Source organism: Pelodiscus sinensis, chromosome 3, assembly GCF_049634645.1.
Source record: "Pelodiscus sinensis isolate JC-2024 chromosome 3, ASM4963464v1, whole genome shotgun sequence".
In the NCBI taxonomy this organism is placed as follows: Eukaryota; Metazoa; Chordata; order Testudines; family Trionychidae; genus Pelodiscus; species Pelodiscus sinensis.
In genome coordinates, this window is record NC_134713.1 from 126,498,303 (window position 1) to 126,515,943 (window position 17,641).

At 42.0% G+C, this 17,641-nt stretch overlaps 1 protein-coding gene across 4 annotated transcripts in view; it reads right to left on the reverse strand.

Annotated features, from left to right (window-relative positions):
* ARID4B (AT-rich interaction domain 4B) overlaps positions 1-17,641 on the reverse strand; it is a 148,897-nt gene that overhangs the window by 36,218 nt on the left and 95,038 nt on the right. For 3 of the 4 annotated variants that reach the window (XM_075924772.1, XM_075924769.1, XM_075924770.1), the window contains exon 17: positions 4,373-4,627. The exons of the other annotated variant lie outside the window; for it this stretch is intronic. In XM_075924772.1, the coding sequence (XP_075780887.1) occupies positions 4,373-4,627 (255 nt within the window). The remainder of the gene's footprint in view (positions 1-4,372; positions 4,628-17,641) is intronic. 4 annotated transcript variants of the gene reach the window in all.

A 17,641-nucleotide genomic window follows, 5' to 3' on the forward strand; every position in this document is an offset into this window, starting at 1 on the left:
CATGCTGTGGAGACTGCACGGAAACGCAAATTAAGGTACATCGACTCCAGCTACGTAATTAACGCAGCTGGATTTACATATCTTAATTCGTCCTTTCCCTTTAGTATAGGTCTGGCCTTAGAGAGCAACCGTCATCTTGAGAGTACTTTAAAGCTGTTTTCCAAATGGCCTGGAGCTTTAGATAAAGCTGATACTTGAGACCATCAGAACCTGGCTAATTAATGTGATACCCCCAAGCAGGCTCCACTCTCAATATTCATATCTTTTCTCAATTATATATAATATTCAGGGTCTATTCAAACCTTTTTTGTTTCAACATCCAACTATGAAGAACAAAAAACTTAAAACAGTCAATTAAGTCAGTAACTAATACAGTACTTCCTCCCCCCCCCCAACAAATTTCCAAAATAAAAAAGGAAAAAGGGATATGGTATAATTTCAGAATAGCTGTAAAGTCCAAGAATAATGCATTTTGGGGTGTCACAATCTGGCAGCCAGCCTGTCAGAGTTTAAATGACTTAAATTTAGAATTTTGCTGAATATGTCCTTCTGTCCCATGCTATTTGGGCACTGTATAAACTATGGGGTTAATTTATATTTCAAATTCCTCTAATTCACATTTCAGTGTATTTTATTTTTTGCATACTGCTGTCAGCTAAAAAACTGCAAAAACTGCAATTGGAGGAACTTGCACTACAAATTCCATGGAAATTTTAGATCCATACAAACTGTAAAAAATTCAGCAAGTCATCCTTCAAACCACAAAGGGGATCCCCAACATTTTGAAATATCTAGCACTAAGAATGTTATAAAACTATGTATCAGCAATTCCACAATGCAAAAATCTCACAAGAAATAAATATTTTCCAAATGAGAATTTTTACTTTTTCTCAGACCAACATGGTAGCAGGACAGTAATTTTATCATTGATACCATCTCATTCTCATTGACTCCACTAGGTTACTACCATCTCACCTTTCAACCTTCAAACTGAACAGAGTAATTTTCTTCCCTATGGTTGTTGCGTCCCAAAAGTTTCGTTTCCCAGGTTTCAAGAGAACGGTTAAACGTACTAACTCACATACCAAATAGATATAATCAGAATCTAGTTATAAGTATTAAAAACTCATAAGGCTTTGAATCTGTTGAGAACAGCTTTAGCTACCTAGTCTAATCATCTATATCATAAGCACAAGCGTAAAGTAAAATCTAAGTTTCCTATTCAAGAGCAAAAAGGATATTTGGATTGTTCTCTATCTTTCTGGTTAATATTAGAAAATACCGTGTATGTAAAACAATTTTCTTTCTAATAAGAGAGAACAGGCATGAACTACTAGTACCATTACTGCTTTCGTCCACTAAAGACAGTCCAATTCCTCTTCTAAGAGACGCAATTCAGATTCCCTTATCTGCGATTCCACTCTTCCTTCAGCTATACAAGTAGTAAAGGTTATCTCCACCCTCTCCCAAGATAAAGTGCAGCTAGAAAATGTTGAATATTACTCAGTTCCACGGTTCCCTAATTAATACAAAAAAGCTGACAATGTCCTACTATGATTATAATCACTAAATGGTTCTGCAAAAAAGTGTAGTGAAGCATAACAATGAATATCTGAACAGTTAATATTACTTTCATTCACAATACACTGATGTAAGGCATGGACAGAGGAAGAGATAATATCCTTTTGGAATGAGAACTTCTAAGTGAAGTTGAAAAATTCAGTGTTGAAAAATTCTTGATTAGATTGTTTTTGGTTTGAGGAATATGTAGTAGCATGATAGAGTGGCTAAAATAGAGGAAGAAAAGAGTTTTAGACTTAAAAAAGAACAGAGATAAGAACTATCATCAATTTTAAATCAGCTAAGACACTTTTTCACACAAGCTAATATTCTTAAATCACTTGTCTCACATACAAATACATATCCTCCTAATCTGAACCTTCCTACACCAAGAAACACCAATGAAAACGACTATTTTTCCAAGTCTGGAATTTACTCAAAGCCAGTCACCAAGTTGAATATGTGATAGACGACATGTCTTCACATCATTAAAACACCACGATGCTACCTTAAATGCATGCATGTCACACGTGACAGCTGTTTGTAGATAAGAAGTGCAGTACACACTCACCTGCCCTGATAATGACTATCCAAGATAACATTTCTCATTAACTCATTTAAATTACACTAACTAATCTGTGTAATAGAGTATAAATTCCAGTAGCTCAATAGCAATTATATGGCATTACGAAAATTTCTGAAGACCCAAAATGATTCGAAACTTTGTTATGAAATACATTATTTCTCAGCCCTCTTAAAGGACTATCCTTGATCAACCAGCATTCTAGGAAGGAATATACAAGCTGTTCAGCTAACAGCAAAGAACAAACAGCAGGCAGTGAAGACTTCAAAACGCCAAAAATAATCATTGACCCCCATCTCCACCCAAGGTACAATAGTTAACCGAAGGTGCCCTTATTATCTACTACATCCTAGTTATAGGAAAGATCCATTTGTCATCAATCTATGCATTTGTTTAAAATTCAGAGTTCATAGCGCGCAAACATACAATCTTGACATCTTGAACAATGAGGCTGCTGAAGTCTGCAAAAGGAACGCTGGGTTTCAACTTCTGATTTGTTTCCAGATTTAAGAAGTAGTGCTGCTTTGAGTAAACCCTTCCGACTCTTTCACCTGATAGCATGTTTGATAACATTTACTCTGAACAGGCAGAGAATATATTCATGAAGCTCTTCCTAAGATTCTCCTTTGAATTAAAAAACAACGAAGACATCTCAAAAGGACTTTTAAAATGCAAATCCTTTTTGAAGTATTTGCAGTAACTGTCAAAGGCTTAGGGTGCAAATTTCACCAGTCTGGCTTCCTGAGGCAAGTCCTCTATAGTAATGACTGAAATACTAGTAGTGTTCCAAACCCTACTGAAACCCTAACTCATGGGGACTGCGTTTCCTCCAGTATACTGACATTTAAGGAATGAATCTTATAAGCCTTATTTCTAGGACATGCCTACATGCTGTTTCCTGAAGACTTTTTATGTAAAAGGAAATTAGGCCATTCCAGTATGGTGTACAAGTTACAAATACTGCAAAAGAATGAAGACCGAGGCTTCAATAATGAATGGTAGGTAATTCTCCAGATTAATAGTGTCTTGGCTGATGCATTCAGTGAAATCAGATGCAGACTGATGGAATCAATGGAAGGAGAAAAGTGGCCTGCTTTTTACAGTTGTGACTCTTGCCAGCTGATCCGGCCAGCACCGTATAAGGTCTGTTCTTTTCCTCTTGGCCAAAGGTACAAAAATAATGCAAGTCCAGATGACAGGTGAAGATGATAAAATATTCATAAAGGTTTTCAGGAAGTTAGATTTGCCTCAAATCTCTTGCTTTGAAGACCCTGCTAATGGCATGGCAAGTAAAATAAAATTTAAAAGTCAAGCCTGAGAACATTTAGCAGAAATATGTTGAAATGGCAAAAAAGCAGAAGACTTGATAACTGGCTAAAAGACTTCAAGAAGCTTTGAGGTTTTTATCTTTGTCAATGTATCTTGTACCTTATTCCCACTAAAGTCTTTACTACAGGATTTATTTAAAAAATGGTAAGCTGTAGCAGCTTTTCAATAATACTATATTAAGAACAAACCACCGATATGGTACCAATAAACGAAGAATGGCCCAACAAGCCACCAGGCTAAAAAGAGTCCTATTGTTCAGAAGCTTTGGGCAATTGGGAAGAACAAGAGAAGTGTAATTATTTACAGCCATTTATTGCTGTGCAATTAAGAATCCTGAGTGCACAGAGTGACTGGTGGATCTAACCTGAGGCCGAAAGAGAAATATGGTTTCTCAAGTAAGGATGTCCAGCAACATATACATCTTTTTCCAAATGAAAACTGGCCTCCTATCTCTTTTTACTGGTAAATGCCACCAAACTACTTTTGCACTCTGTGGTGCACTTTGAGAAGTGCAAATGCAGATTTAGCTAAGTGTATGATTACTCAAATATGGTATCCAGTAAAACTGGCTGAATAGAGCCAGAGAAAATTTTTGTCAAAGAACTAGGCTAGCTGAAATTTCCTTTGTTGTTTGGTGGTGTTTAAAAGAAAATTGAGACAGGAGTGATGTTTTCTTTGCACAAGTCACCTTAAGAAGATTTCTCCTAAGCTGTAAGTCACTAAGTACTGCATTTATATATGTTAAAAATCTAAATAACTTAATACAGTACAATGATTTTCACAGAATACCAGTACTGAAAGTTAAGAGTACGGAATTCAATATGCAGTTAGTTTTTAAAATACACAAGTGTATTTTAGAAGTATTTTACGGAAGCAATCACTAGCTAAAACTTAAGTTACCTCACATTCCATCCACAGTAGTGCACCAAGTAAAGGACTTCTCCACCTTCGACATCAGAATCTTTAATACTAGCTTCATACATTTTTTGATTTTTCCCTCGTCCATACCGCACTTGGACTTTCATGCCTGGGGGATAGCATTCAAACTCTTCTTCCTCATTGTTGTCATTGTTGTCTTCCTCCTCCTCCTCGTCATCTTCCTCGTCCTCCTCTGCTTCTTCTTCTTCTTCATCTTCCTCTTTATTCGTGTCATCTCTTGAAAGGTTTAAAAAATTGTAGAGTTAATAAAAGATACTTCATAAGCTTTTCAGTTCCAAACCACATATACTGATATATATTGTGGATTCATTAGAAGTTGGAAACAGCAGGCTCCATATATGTGAAATTGCCTCAGTGTTATATTAGTATTATTATCAGCTAAAAAGAATAGAGCAAAGCATACATAGAATATAATGACACTAAGATGCTTTTACAGCATGGAAGATTAAAAATGACTTGGTTTAGAGAAAAAAAATCCATTAACATCAGAGAGAAGTGAAATTGTACTGTATGGTATAGAACCTATTTAAGTTCTTAGCTTTACTTACAGAATGTTTATATCCTTCATGTAGTCTCCTAGCTAAAACAACTATGTTTCCACCTCAAACCCATTTTTCTCAACATAAATAAAACATTCCTAAGATTCATTTTTCAAGATACAAGTTTTACAGGTGGCTAACTTTCTAAAACTAGCTACCATATCTGTGCTTTGTTGTATCCATTGCCTCACAATAGCAATGTAAATGGGTCAATTCTATTTTGAAAGCACTGCCATTAAAGCAGGTTTAGTGCAAGGGATTCTAAATTGGTTTAAAATAGCCAATTTATTATCTTCTTATTCTTGCTAAAGTCTTCAAAAATTAAAAAGCCAAGCATACACACATGAAGAGATCCAAAAATTTCACATGAAGTAATTTCAGGTGTGACTTCAGAAACATAAGGTCAGATTTTCAGAGGTACTGAGTAGAGATAAGTACTGCTGATTTTTTAAAAAGTGAAAACTACAGGGTGTACAGCACCTCTGAAGATCTGGAACTACATTTCTAAAGTTGGGGCTCAACATTATAGGCTATTTTTACTCAATTTGGGGATTTTCCTAATTCATCCATATACAATCAATGACAGATCCATGCCACCCATGGAATTTTTAAAAATCGCAGGTTTCTAATTAGTTAAAACCTAAAAACCAGAACAATTATGCTTGTACATTTTAAAAACTATATATGAAGAGATAAAGCTAGCAGCCTTTGAGTTAACTTCTATTTTTAATATACAGTACAAATAAGAGTCTATATTAATATCTATATTAGACTATTTTTCCATACAACTGTACAGGAAAAAATATTCACTTGACACAGCCACTTTCCCTTTTGAAAAGAAGGGAAAAAACATGTTACTGTTTTCTGCCAAAGGCATTTGGCTGGTACAAAATAACAATTTTTTAATTAGCTGCCAGGTGATTTCCAAATACCAGGCCAAATTCAGCCCTAATACAACTATGTTGATTTCAATGTACTTGCACCAGGCTTAGATATAGTCCACAACAGGCATACATGCATCTATCATCAGAAAAAAAATTAAAACTCCCAGAGTATTGATATACTAAGTTACCAGTTAACCCAAAATATACCTACTAAATTCAACAGACGCCAAGAATACCAAAGAATCTATTGAACAGTCTATCCTCAAAAAACTAGTTTTGTATTAATGCATATTGCATTGATGAGATAAACTTTGAATGGTCTATTTTGCTTATGCAATTAAAACCACCAAAGTTATTAAACTGAAATATAAATAAGCAGTTACTATACAAGCTCTTTTCCTCTCCAATTTTTCGATACAGTCAAATACTTGACTGAAAAATAAACAGAAACACTCTCACTAAATTCACCGAGCTCAGGATTTGGCCAATAGACTGGAAAATTCCTTGATAATCATGACCTAGATCTAGCTGGTATTCAGCTTTCAGTATTTTAAGTGCTCTCAAAGCACTCCAGTGTTGCTATAATTTACAAATCCTAGCAAACTACAGCTCATGGTTACTGTCATTTTAAGGACTTGAAGGAAGAAAGTTATGGCAACCAAAGTAATAGACAGGTTGAGGGTGAAGCCAAACTGCTGCAGAAGCAAGATATGCCCGAAAGTTCTCAATGCCATGGAGATTTTCTGGCAATGTTAATGAACTAAACTTAATTGGAGAGATTTTTCAAAACCTGATGGCAGAATCCTTAATGATTTCTGAAAGAGGAAATGTATGCTTGAAAAGGAGAAGCAAGGACTCTTCCAAAGTCTGTCCAATTATGGTGCAGCCGACCGTGAAGCAACCCAAAGGCCTGGACTCGTTTGGAGTCTCCTGTTATCACCCACCAGATCTGGTAGCTTTCTTGGCGCATCAATGGATTTGTCACATACAAAAATAGACTCTATAACCGTCTAACAGGACTTCTCTGGAAGGGATATTTGAAACCCTCATCGTAAAGCTGAGCAACTTGAATGGTCAAATAGGTAATGTGGAGAGCAGACTCTAACAGGTAGAGGGAAATGCCAGCAGAGATGGTTGCAGTTAAAAAGAATGTAGGAGTGGCCTGCTTAGATCGTAGGTTGGAGATCTAGAAAACCAAACAAAAGCTAAGAATATTTATATTTTGGGAGTAGTAGAACTGACAGATTATATCCCTGAATGAACTCTATGAGAGGAAAAGCATGTTCCAGAAGTTGCGAGGAAACAGGGGAATCTGTTTTATGAAGGCCGTAAACTCTTGTTTCAAGAACTCAAACCCAGTCATGACGATGAAGAGAAAAGAACTGAATGCTGTGAAGCAGAAGTTTTCAGAGAAATTTGTGGCTGTGGCAGTCCAGTGAGCACTGTAGAAATGTCATTTGGCTATATATGCATGCATGTGAATGTCAGATTTCTTGCACTGCTGTTCATTCAAATTCTAATAATAAAGGAAACAAACAAGAAACTTGGGCAGCAATCACAATCTTAAAAATAAAAACAAATGAAAACAAACCAAGCAATAGTCATGAGAAAGCTGAAGCAATATGAAAGGTCCCTTCCTTGCACAGCTGGAGAGATGCATTTATGTTGAACAGCACTCCCATAGATGGAGCATTACATAACTGTGTTCCAACAACACAAATAATACCAAGGAGCTGGTGAGAAGGGATTGTAAGCAGCCCCCTTATGTAAACAGCAGGAACCAGATAAGGAACCCCTCAGGCCCCACAGAGTGGAAGTTTCAATCCCCCTTAGAAGCAGAAAATGAAAGCCAAGAGGAAGCATTTAAAATTCTAAAATATTTGGTAAATACATGTCTGTTACATACACATACATGAATATTACAAAACTCAAACAATATAGTGAAGGAGTTTAAAAGATTTTAAATATTTTATAACAACATAAAATTACAGGTACCATAAAATACTCTACTGTAGCATTTCTCATTCAATACAGAGGCACATAGGCCAAATGCAAACATATCCATTCTGCAGGTATATTAACAAATAATTAATAATGCATGACATAGTATGTATTATATACTGTTATGCTGGACAGTGCTATACCTTATAATCTTTGGGGTCACTGGGTCTGACAGAGTGTTACCAGTCCTTATAGCAGCATTTCTCAAACTGTGGGTCCTGACCCCCTGGAGGGTCGCGAGCAACTTAGAGGGAGATTGCAAACAATTTAGAGGGGGGTGAAACAACTGAGAGGCTAGTTGCAGCAATGGAGAGGGGGGTCACGAGCAACTGAGAGGAGGGGTTGCGGTATCACAAGTTTGAGAACCCCTACCTTATAATAAAAATTCTTTCTAACACCTTCATAAAACTATATTTGATTACGGTTTTTGCACAACCCCAGGATGGGGTTTAAACCAAATCTCCATCATACTAACAAGAGTATCAACAACATGGCAGCATATCTAAATAATAATTATAAACAAATATAAGACTAATGTAACCAAGTGTTAATGAACGGATCTGCAGATTTCTGGTGTGCTGAGTCTTCTCAGTCAAGTTAATCTATCCTCTCTTGGTCAAAGTCAGAATAGCCCTTCTGAAATGGGAAATATTTGTCTTGAAAGAATGGGCTTTTTAGTTAAGGCTCACAACTAAGACTCAATGCGATCTGGGTTTAATTTAGAGACAAAAATCTAAATATTAAGATTTTAAAAATCAACTAAAATTGGGTTTCTATTAGGGATGGTAAATATCAGTCAATTGAATAGTTGAGTAACCTCATGCATTCTGAATTATCGGTTACTCGACTACTCTATAGTGTCTGGAGGCGGGGCCAGCAGCCGTGCGCTCCAGCTTCAATCCCTAGAAGACCCCTACCACTCCACACTGCTGCCTCTGTATCAGAGAAAGCACTATAGGGTGCCAAGCTGGAGCTGGTCCATGAGAGAAGCCAATTTAAAAACCAGCTCCTCTTGTGGACTGTTGCCTGTCGCCCTCTGCTGCTGTGATAAAGAGGCAGTGGCGCGGAGTGGCAGCAGCCCTGACTAGGGGGTGGTCTGAGCTCCCAGACCCAGCACAAGCCAGAAATGAGCTGGACTGCCTGCCTGCCTGCCTAGATCCTAATACACTTTAAATGCAGAGCTGCAGTGGGGGTAGGTCCCAGACCCGTCGCGAGCCAGGCTGCTGGCCAGCCTGCTAAAAAATGTATTGGCAAAGGGGAGGTGGGAGAGAGGGGAGAAATGCGTGTAGTCTTTAGCATTAACCTATAAGCTTTTTCTTATTGGTTAACTGATTACACTTTTACATCCCATGTCCCTATCAGTGTTTCTTCTAAGATTTTCCATCCATGAGCAGAGTGAGTTTTGTCTTGTGCACAAAGATTGAGGTCATGTGCATTTGTTTGGATGGGTGCCACAGTGGCACCCAAGTTATAAACCTCTCCGTTTCCCCCTCTGCTGCCATGTCTCCCATCCCCCCTCCCCATCTGCTCCCCTGGTGCCTGCTGCCCCCCAACCCGCACCCTGCTTACTGTCCAGGCTCCTGCCCTTCTCACTCCCCTCAGCCCTCCTGGGACCTGCCCCCCTCCCCAGCCTCTCTGACACCTGCACCTGCCCTTCCCTTCCCCCTTGTGCCCCCCCTTACTCTAGCCCCACTGATTATCTGTAGCTGCTCCCTCCCATTCCCTCTCCTAACACCTCCCTCTATCCCATTTGCTCTGCCACTCTCCTCTGCCGCCCATTCCTTCCCTCCATTCCACTCCCCTGCCCTTCTGCACCCCTCCTTTCAACCCCTCTTCTCCCAGCATCCACTCCTCCCCTCTCCTCTTCCACCCTCTTGCCCCCATTGTCCCTCCCCTCTCCTCAGACATCCGCTTCCCCCACATCGCTCCTCCTGCTCTTTTCCCTCACTGTCTCCTCTTGGGCCCCAGGCATTTCTTCTCCACCCTGCCCCTTGGTGCCTTCCCCTTTCTTCTCCTGCTCTGCTCCCCCTCCCTTCAGCACAAGCCCCTTCCTCTCCTCACCCCCACCTTCTCCTTAGTTCTCCCCCTACCCCTTTCCCTTCTGCTTTCCTGATATCTACACTCCTCAGCCCCCCCATGCCAGAGCCAATGCTGTTACCATATTGTTTTACAGGCAGTCCCCGAGTTACGCGGATCCGACTTATGTCGGATCCGCACTTACGAACGGGGCTTTTCTCGCCCCGGAACTCGCGGGCGGCGGGACCACCCAGACGCGCAGTGGTCCCGCCACCGCGTCCTCCGGGGTGAGAAAAGCTGCTCCGGGTGTCCCTGGTCTGCTGGGGGGGTCCCCAGCAGACCAGGGACACCCCGAGCAAAGCCTTGGAGGCGCGGGACCCCGCCGCCTCTGCGGCTTTGCGCGGGGTGTCCCTGGTCTGCTGGGGACCCCTCCCAGCAGACCAGGGACACCCCGAGCAGACCAGGGACACCGGGAGCAAAGCCGCGGAGGCGGCGGGGTCCCGCGCCTCCAAGGCTTTGCTCCGGGTCTCCCTGGTCTGCTAGGGGAGAGGGGGAGCAGCTAGTGCGCCCCCCCTCCCCAGCAGACCAGGCTTTTGTTGTGGACGCCTGGGGTAGAGCAGCTGGGGTGCTGCCGGGTTGGTCCTGGGGGGACCTACCCGGCAGCGCCCCAGCTGTTCTGTCCCAGGCTCCAGATTCAGCCGCTGTTGAAACTGATCAGTGGCTGATTCCAGGAAGCTGGGGGCAGAGCAACTCTGCCTCGGGCTTCCTGTAGTCAGCCCCTGGTCAGTTTCAGCAGCAGCGGCTGAATCTGGAGCCAGTTCCGAGTTACGTACAAATTCAACTTAAGAACAAACCTATAGTCCCTATCTTGTACGTAACCCAGGGACTGCCAGTATTCTGCATAATATAAATAAGCATCCATCGGAGAATTTCCTATCCAGCAACTTCATTACTAAAGTGTACAGAGGCAGGAACAAGACCTATCTTCCAACCTGGCTGAGTATTACTCCTACAGATATCCTAGGGCTGGCAGCCGGCATTCAGCGATCCCCTCAGCAAGACATAAATAACAAAGTAAAATAAATCCCACTGGCAAAGCGCTCCTCTCTCCGAACACAGGCAGGGAATGGCTCCAGCTGCTAGGACAGAATGGCCAGTCCCTCTTGAGGCACAGAACCAAGCGCCCTGCACACTGGAGTAGCTGTGGCTGTGGGGCTTTGCTGAGGAGATGGGTGGGACTGAAATTCTTGGTAAAACATTTAATCTTTTCTGTACCTCAGTTCCCATCTGTAAAAATCCACATAACATTTCCTGTCATGTTCATACAGCGTGCAAACTCTTAGAGGCATCGATTGTCTCTTATGTGCTCATACAGTACCTAGCACAATGGCTCTTAATAATATTAGTTGGGGCTTTCAGCTGCTACTATAATAATAAAAATTATGCAAAAATGATTTTTCGGATCTCTGTAGTTCTATAAATATAATGAAACATCAGAAGACTGGATATTAGGTATTCAAATAGGCTGTTTGCATATAAATGCTAAATTGTTGACTTACTACTACTACTACAACAACACCACATCATTTTAGTTGGTTTTAAAAATATTAATATTTAGATTTTTGTCCCTGAACTTGCTCTATTTCATAAAATTGCTTTGGTACAGAGCATAGCTTTTAACCTTTTGTTTTGCTTGACCCAGGAAAATAACATGTATTACTACACATTAATACAGAGTTCTTTATGTGGGACTCAAATGGAATCATGTTTACTGTAGGCTTAATTACAAAAGCAATAATATGGGAAGATTGTCAGGTGATTAAAAGTTAAGAAAATGAAAATATCAAAACAAGGGAGAAAGAAAAAACAAAGGAGGATCACATTAGCTTTGGCATATAGTACTACTTGTAACCAATTCTGAAGACAAAAGAGAGCGTTAGGATGCTCTGCCACATCTCACAGAACTGGGAATGAAAATCCTCCAAGGAATTCAACTTTTGTTGACATCTCTTGGCTTTTTTCACTACACCAATTACAGTACTCCCAACTCTTATGTCTGAACAGCTAAAATGCTGCCAAAGGTTTTGGCACTGGATCTTACTGCAGTCTCAAAATCCTTAAACAGTCCCTCTCCAATGCTTTTATTTATTTCAAAAGGTATATACAGTATAGAATAGTGACTTTCCATCCTTTAGTTTATTCCATAGATAAAAAAAGCCCCTCTTCACCCCTCATGAACCTTCTCCCTGACAAGTGTCTAAATCCACCACCTCTCTTGCAGAAATCTGTCCACATACTCACTAGCAGAATGCCGCCAAAAGGAAAGGTTATTTACCTGTAACTGGAGGTTCTTTCAGATGTATGGGCCCCATTTGCATTCCAAATGTGGGATGAACATGCACACCATGCACTGGAGGCAGAAGGTTCTCTTAGCAGTGTCCATTGATCTGCATGTGCATCCCTCATGACTGCAGCTGAGAGTATAATAGGCCATGAAGGTCAATGCTTCTTCATCGACCCTCTTTTGTTGAGTAGTCCAGCATGCAGCAAAGACAATGGAGAGCAGGTATTGGGATACAAACAGGAACCACACAACTTGAAGAACCTCCAGTTACAGATAAGCAGTCTCCTCTACTTCATTGAGTGATGGTTCCTAGAGTTATAGCAAAAGTGGGTGAATAGTAATCAGTGTGGAGATCAGTGCGAGGATTGGAGAAGTGCAATCCGTAGTACTGCACAACTCACAGCAATGTCTGCAGTCACTCTTTGGGTGATGCTGTAATGAGATATGAACAAGTATATGAACACCATCTTGCTGCAGCACAGATATCCTGCCAAGAGACATCTGCTAGACCCGTGGTATCCAACCAGTTCTGAAGCAAATAGCCACATGTGGCTGGCAAGCGGCTAGCATGTTGGACACCATGGTGCTAGACAGACCAATGTGACGGCTTGCACTTGCATAGAGCATAGATAGTGTGTAGCATTCATGGATGTACCTGTAGATCTATTTGTAGATTCGCTGGGAGGAGAGGGCTTAGCCTTTGGACTCATCGGCAATGACCGCAAACGGTTTCATTGATGCACAAAAAGCACAGAACTTCTGAAGGTAGAATGCTAGTCCACAGCACATATCAAGGGAGCATAGTATGCAGCCTATATGGGAGGCATGTGATTTGGGACAGAAGACAAGAGGTAAATGCACTGATTTAGGTGGAATGCTGACACTACCTTTGGGAGGAACTTAGGGTGGAACAATAAAGAAACTTTAACATGGTGGAATACAGTGCGGGGGGAAGAGGTGAGCCAGCATGGCCGCTAATTTGCTGATCCATTTAGATGAGGTAATGGCCACTAAGGATATTACTTTAATGGAGAGATGGGAGAAGAATATGTTGTCATTGGCTTGAAGGGTGTCTTGATGAGGGTGGAGGGAAAGAGGTTAAGGTTCCATGGATATGTAGGCGAGAGTACTGCTGGAAAGATATTGAGGAGAACTTTCCTGATGCATCAATACAGAGGTACATGGCTTGGAGTATCACATGATACTTGATGCACCATTTTCAAATGTGGATGGGCTAAGAACAGAGGGAGGCAGACTTGACACTGCCGTGCTTGTTGATGTTTACCACCACTACAACATTATTGGAAAGTAGTTGAACATGCCAGGACTGAATGAAAAGAAGAAACACTGGCATGCAAGATGGACTGCCCTCAGTTCTAGCATATTTATATGCATTCTGACCTCCATGTGGCATCCAAATGCCCTTGACTGTGTGGTGCGATGGGTGAAGGGGAAAATGACCATGATCTTGACAAGGTTGGTCCACCAGATGTGGGAAGCCAGAACTGTCTGGGGGACAACAATTCTGGCCTCCAAATGGGCCGTATGCGGTTGGTAAATGGAAAGGACCCACAGTGGAGGCACCATATGCGTAGATGTGTGGAAGGGTCACAAAAGTACAAACTGTTATATGTCCAAAAAGGGAGAGACAACGGTTGATCACGATGCATGGCTTGTGGCATAGGTCTGCAACTACTGCCATCAGCATTCTGAAGCAATACACCACAAGGAAGGTCCATGATGCAATGAACTTGAGTCATGCCCCAATAAACTTGACTGTGTAGATATGAGCACTGACTTTTCCTCATTGATGCAGATATCTCAAGGTCAGGAGGATGAAGGAGCAGAATGGCAAAGATGAATTCTTTGTAGAGATGGTGCAACAAGGAGACAATCATCCAGGTATGAATACACCAAGTAGCTGAGGCACTGCATTTGTGCTGCCATGATAGTGAGGACCTTCATGAAAACTCACAGAACCATTACTATGACAAAAGGAAGGACTCAGAATTGCTAGTGGTAGTATCCGATCAGAAATTTCCATGGGGTTGGGTAAATGTCAACATGAAAGAAGGCGTCTTATGTTAAGGGCTGTATCTTTCATGTCAAGAGGGTCACCATGTAGAATCTGGATTTTCTGATAAAGGTATGTAATAGCCAAAGTCAAGAACAGGGCTGAGCTCTGCACTTTTCTTCAGGATGTAGGGAGGTGCCACACACTCTATGCTGCCTTTGCAAGAAGAGGATCTGTTTTTTGTTGGAGTGTTCATTTATGAGAAGAGTCTCCTAGGGGTGTCTAGAAGCAACGGAGCTGATGTGGGGGGAAAAAGAAACTCTATGGAGTATTTGTGGTGGATGATCTCCAGTTGGTCTACAGTGCTCTTGCTCCAATTATTGGTGAATGAGGAAGATAGCTCCCCAAAGATAACATGGGATACCAGAGGTGGCAAAGAATAAGGTTCTTAGTCAAAACATCAAAACTGGGGCTGCGTCTACACTGGCATGATTTTGCGCAAATACTTTTAACGGAAAAGTTTTTCCATTAAAAGTATTTGCGCAAGAGAGCGTCTACACTGGCATGTGCCTTTGCACAAAAGATTTGCTTTTGTGCAAAAGCATCTGTGCCAGTGTAGACGCTCTCTTGTGCAAGAAAGCTCCAATGGCCATTTTAGCCATTGGGCTTTCTTGTGCAAGAAATTAACATTGCTTGTCTACACTGGCCTTCTTGCACAAGAATAATTGCACAAGAGGATTTATCCCTGAGCAGAAGCGTCGGAGTATTTGCACAAGAAACACTGATTTTGTACATTACAAAGTCAGTGTTCTTGCGCAAATACTCGCGGCCAGTGTAGACAGGTGGCAAGATTTTGCGCAAAAGCAATTGCTTTTGCGCAAAATCATGCCAGTGTAGACGCAGCCTGGGACTTTAGATTCAGATGAGTTTAGGAAGTAACAATAGAGAAGGCTGTGGGTTTCTATTGACGCTGGTAGTAGGTCTGATATGGTATATATACTGGAACTACTGCTGTCTGAGTTGTGGAGCTGGGGTGTAGCTCATTAGTGATCGAAATGTGGTTTGGAGTCCATCAAAAGTGACGGGATTTGTCCATCTTCACATTAAAGAAATAGTATTAATCAAAGGTGAGGTCCTTGATAGTAGTTTGGACCTCTCAAGGAAAGCCAGATGAGTGAACCCACAAGTTCCAGTGCCTGATGACTCCAGTCACAAGGGAGCAAAAGGACAGGTTGGCTAAATCAACCACCACTTGGAGGTCCATATTGATGACCAGGAACACTTTGTCCATCAGCGCCTGAAACTGCTGTTGCTGGATTAGTGGCAGCCTGTCCTGGAACTCCACTAGCCATGCACAATTACTGAAACTGTGTTTGGCTAGCAAAACTTGTTTGCTAAATGGCAGTGCTGTTGAGGAATAAACCTCTCCCCAGTAGGTTCAATTGCTTTGCTGCCCGGTCTTGGTGGGGGGAATGGAGGGGGGGGGTCAACTTTTTTGTGGACTGGTGAGCCTATTCTTCTGCTGCATACACAACAGGAGAGCTGGGAGGTGGGTGGGAAAACAGGAAGTCCTCCGCTTTAGCTGGGATACAATACCTCAACTCTGTCTACTCTGCTGTGAGGATGTATGAGGCAGGGGTGTACCACACTGCCTGTGCTGGTTGGAGGATGGTATCTTTGATAGGGAGAGCTACCCGAAAATGTCTCTGAGGCCCAGATGGTCAGGAGCTGGGGTTGCTGGTTCTGAACCTCCTCCAGCAGTACGCTCATGTCCAATGCCATAAGTCCTAATATTGCCTTTAATCATCTGGGGAAGAGAGGAAGGGAGGAATCAACCATAGGGATTGGGGGGACTGATTCTCCATCTGCCTTTTCTTTGGAGCCTGATGGTGCTGGTGGAGGAGCTTGGACAAAGTGGTAGGAGGGATGGGAGGGTGGATAGCGCTGGTGGTAGGGGTTCAAGGGAGCACAGTGGAGCCAAGAGGATGCATCTTGGGGTTGCAGAGGGCCCCAAGCTTACCAGTGCCAGACTCTTGTTGCTGAGTCATATATCAGTGTCTAAGCTGCACCGAGACATTGAGGAGAAGGATGTTTCCAGCTCAGAAGTCTTTGGACTCTGGAGATTGCTCTGGCAGCAGTGGAACCAGTGGAATGGGTTGGCCACCGTGCAGTGCTAGGAGGCACTTGTCAAGCAGGAGCAGAGCTGCAGAAGTAGGCACCTTGCGGGTGAGTGGGATTCAGGACAGGAGTGGAGAACCAATTCCTCCACCACACAAGGGGAACCGAAAGGACCTGTTATCCATGAGACTGGTCTGGATGGCATGAAGGTGGTAGTGGGATTAGCAGTACATATACTAGGGATTGCTTTGGGTAAGCAAGTACTGGGATGATCACTGGTATCAAGGGATCATGTTAGTTCTTAGCTTTACCATCCTCCACCGTGGGAAGCTTGGGTGCTGATGCAGTAGTGTCTGTGAGTGATCTGGCTCTGCTCAGGGAGGAAATGCTGCACCTAAAAGTGGCCCATGATTGGGACCTGCTCTTATGCTGATCTGAGTGCTTCTTACTCTCATGCGTGGGATTCTCTTTAACCATTGGTACTGTGGATCCAGGGCATGTGAAGTGCTGGAAGAAGCCTTATTGCCCGCGATGGATGCTCTTCTAATGGTCATGAGACCGATTATTAAAATTAATATGATTCAAGTATCAGCCTAAATTGTATCCCTCGGTGCTTTTAAGGAAATATTCATCTAGTAGGCAACAGACTACATATGAATCCAAATATGGATTACCAATATTTGGTATATAACCTGGGCACAGAGTGGGGTCACATGTGCCTCAAAAATCATTTAGGTGGCTCATTCATTCACAGGTGTGTTAGCTTGAGATGACGACACTACATTCACATAGCTAAAATAGAGGCAGTTTTAATATTGATGTAGCTACTCAATCATAACATTATAAACTCCACCTCGGTTTACCTTGATGCAGCTAAATTAAGGAGAAGACAACATGTGTGCCTTGCCTCGTTGAGCTAGCTAACTCATTGTAAAACTCTAGTGTTAGCTATCTTGATGTAAAAACATCCCTCTTCTGAAGAGAATTCCTAGCTAAAGTTCACCTCACTTAATCTCGTTGCTCCTAACTCTTTTTTCAAAATGCTGGAAGAACAGGTAACTCTTGTGGGATGCTGTGACGTTCAATAAACTGAGGCTCTGTTGGACCAAGAGGGAAAGAGTTTTCATAGACAAAGGCCTCTCTCACTGAGAATGCCCTGCCAATAGTCTCTTCCAGTTTACCAGGAGACTGAACTCAACTGACATTAAGTACTGCACAAAGAGAGATCTGGCCTTTCCCTCAGGCCCTAAATCATTTAGTGCTTTATAAGGCAAACACACATCTATAATTACATAATACAAATAAAATGGAAGT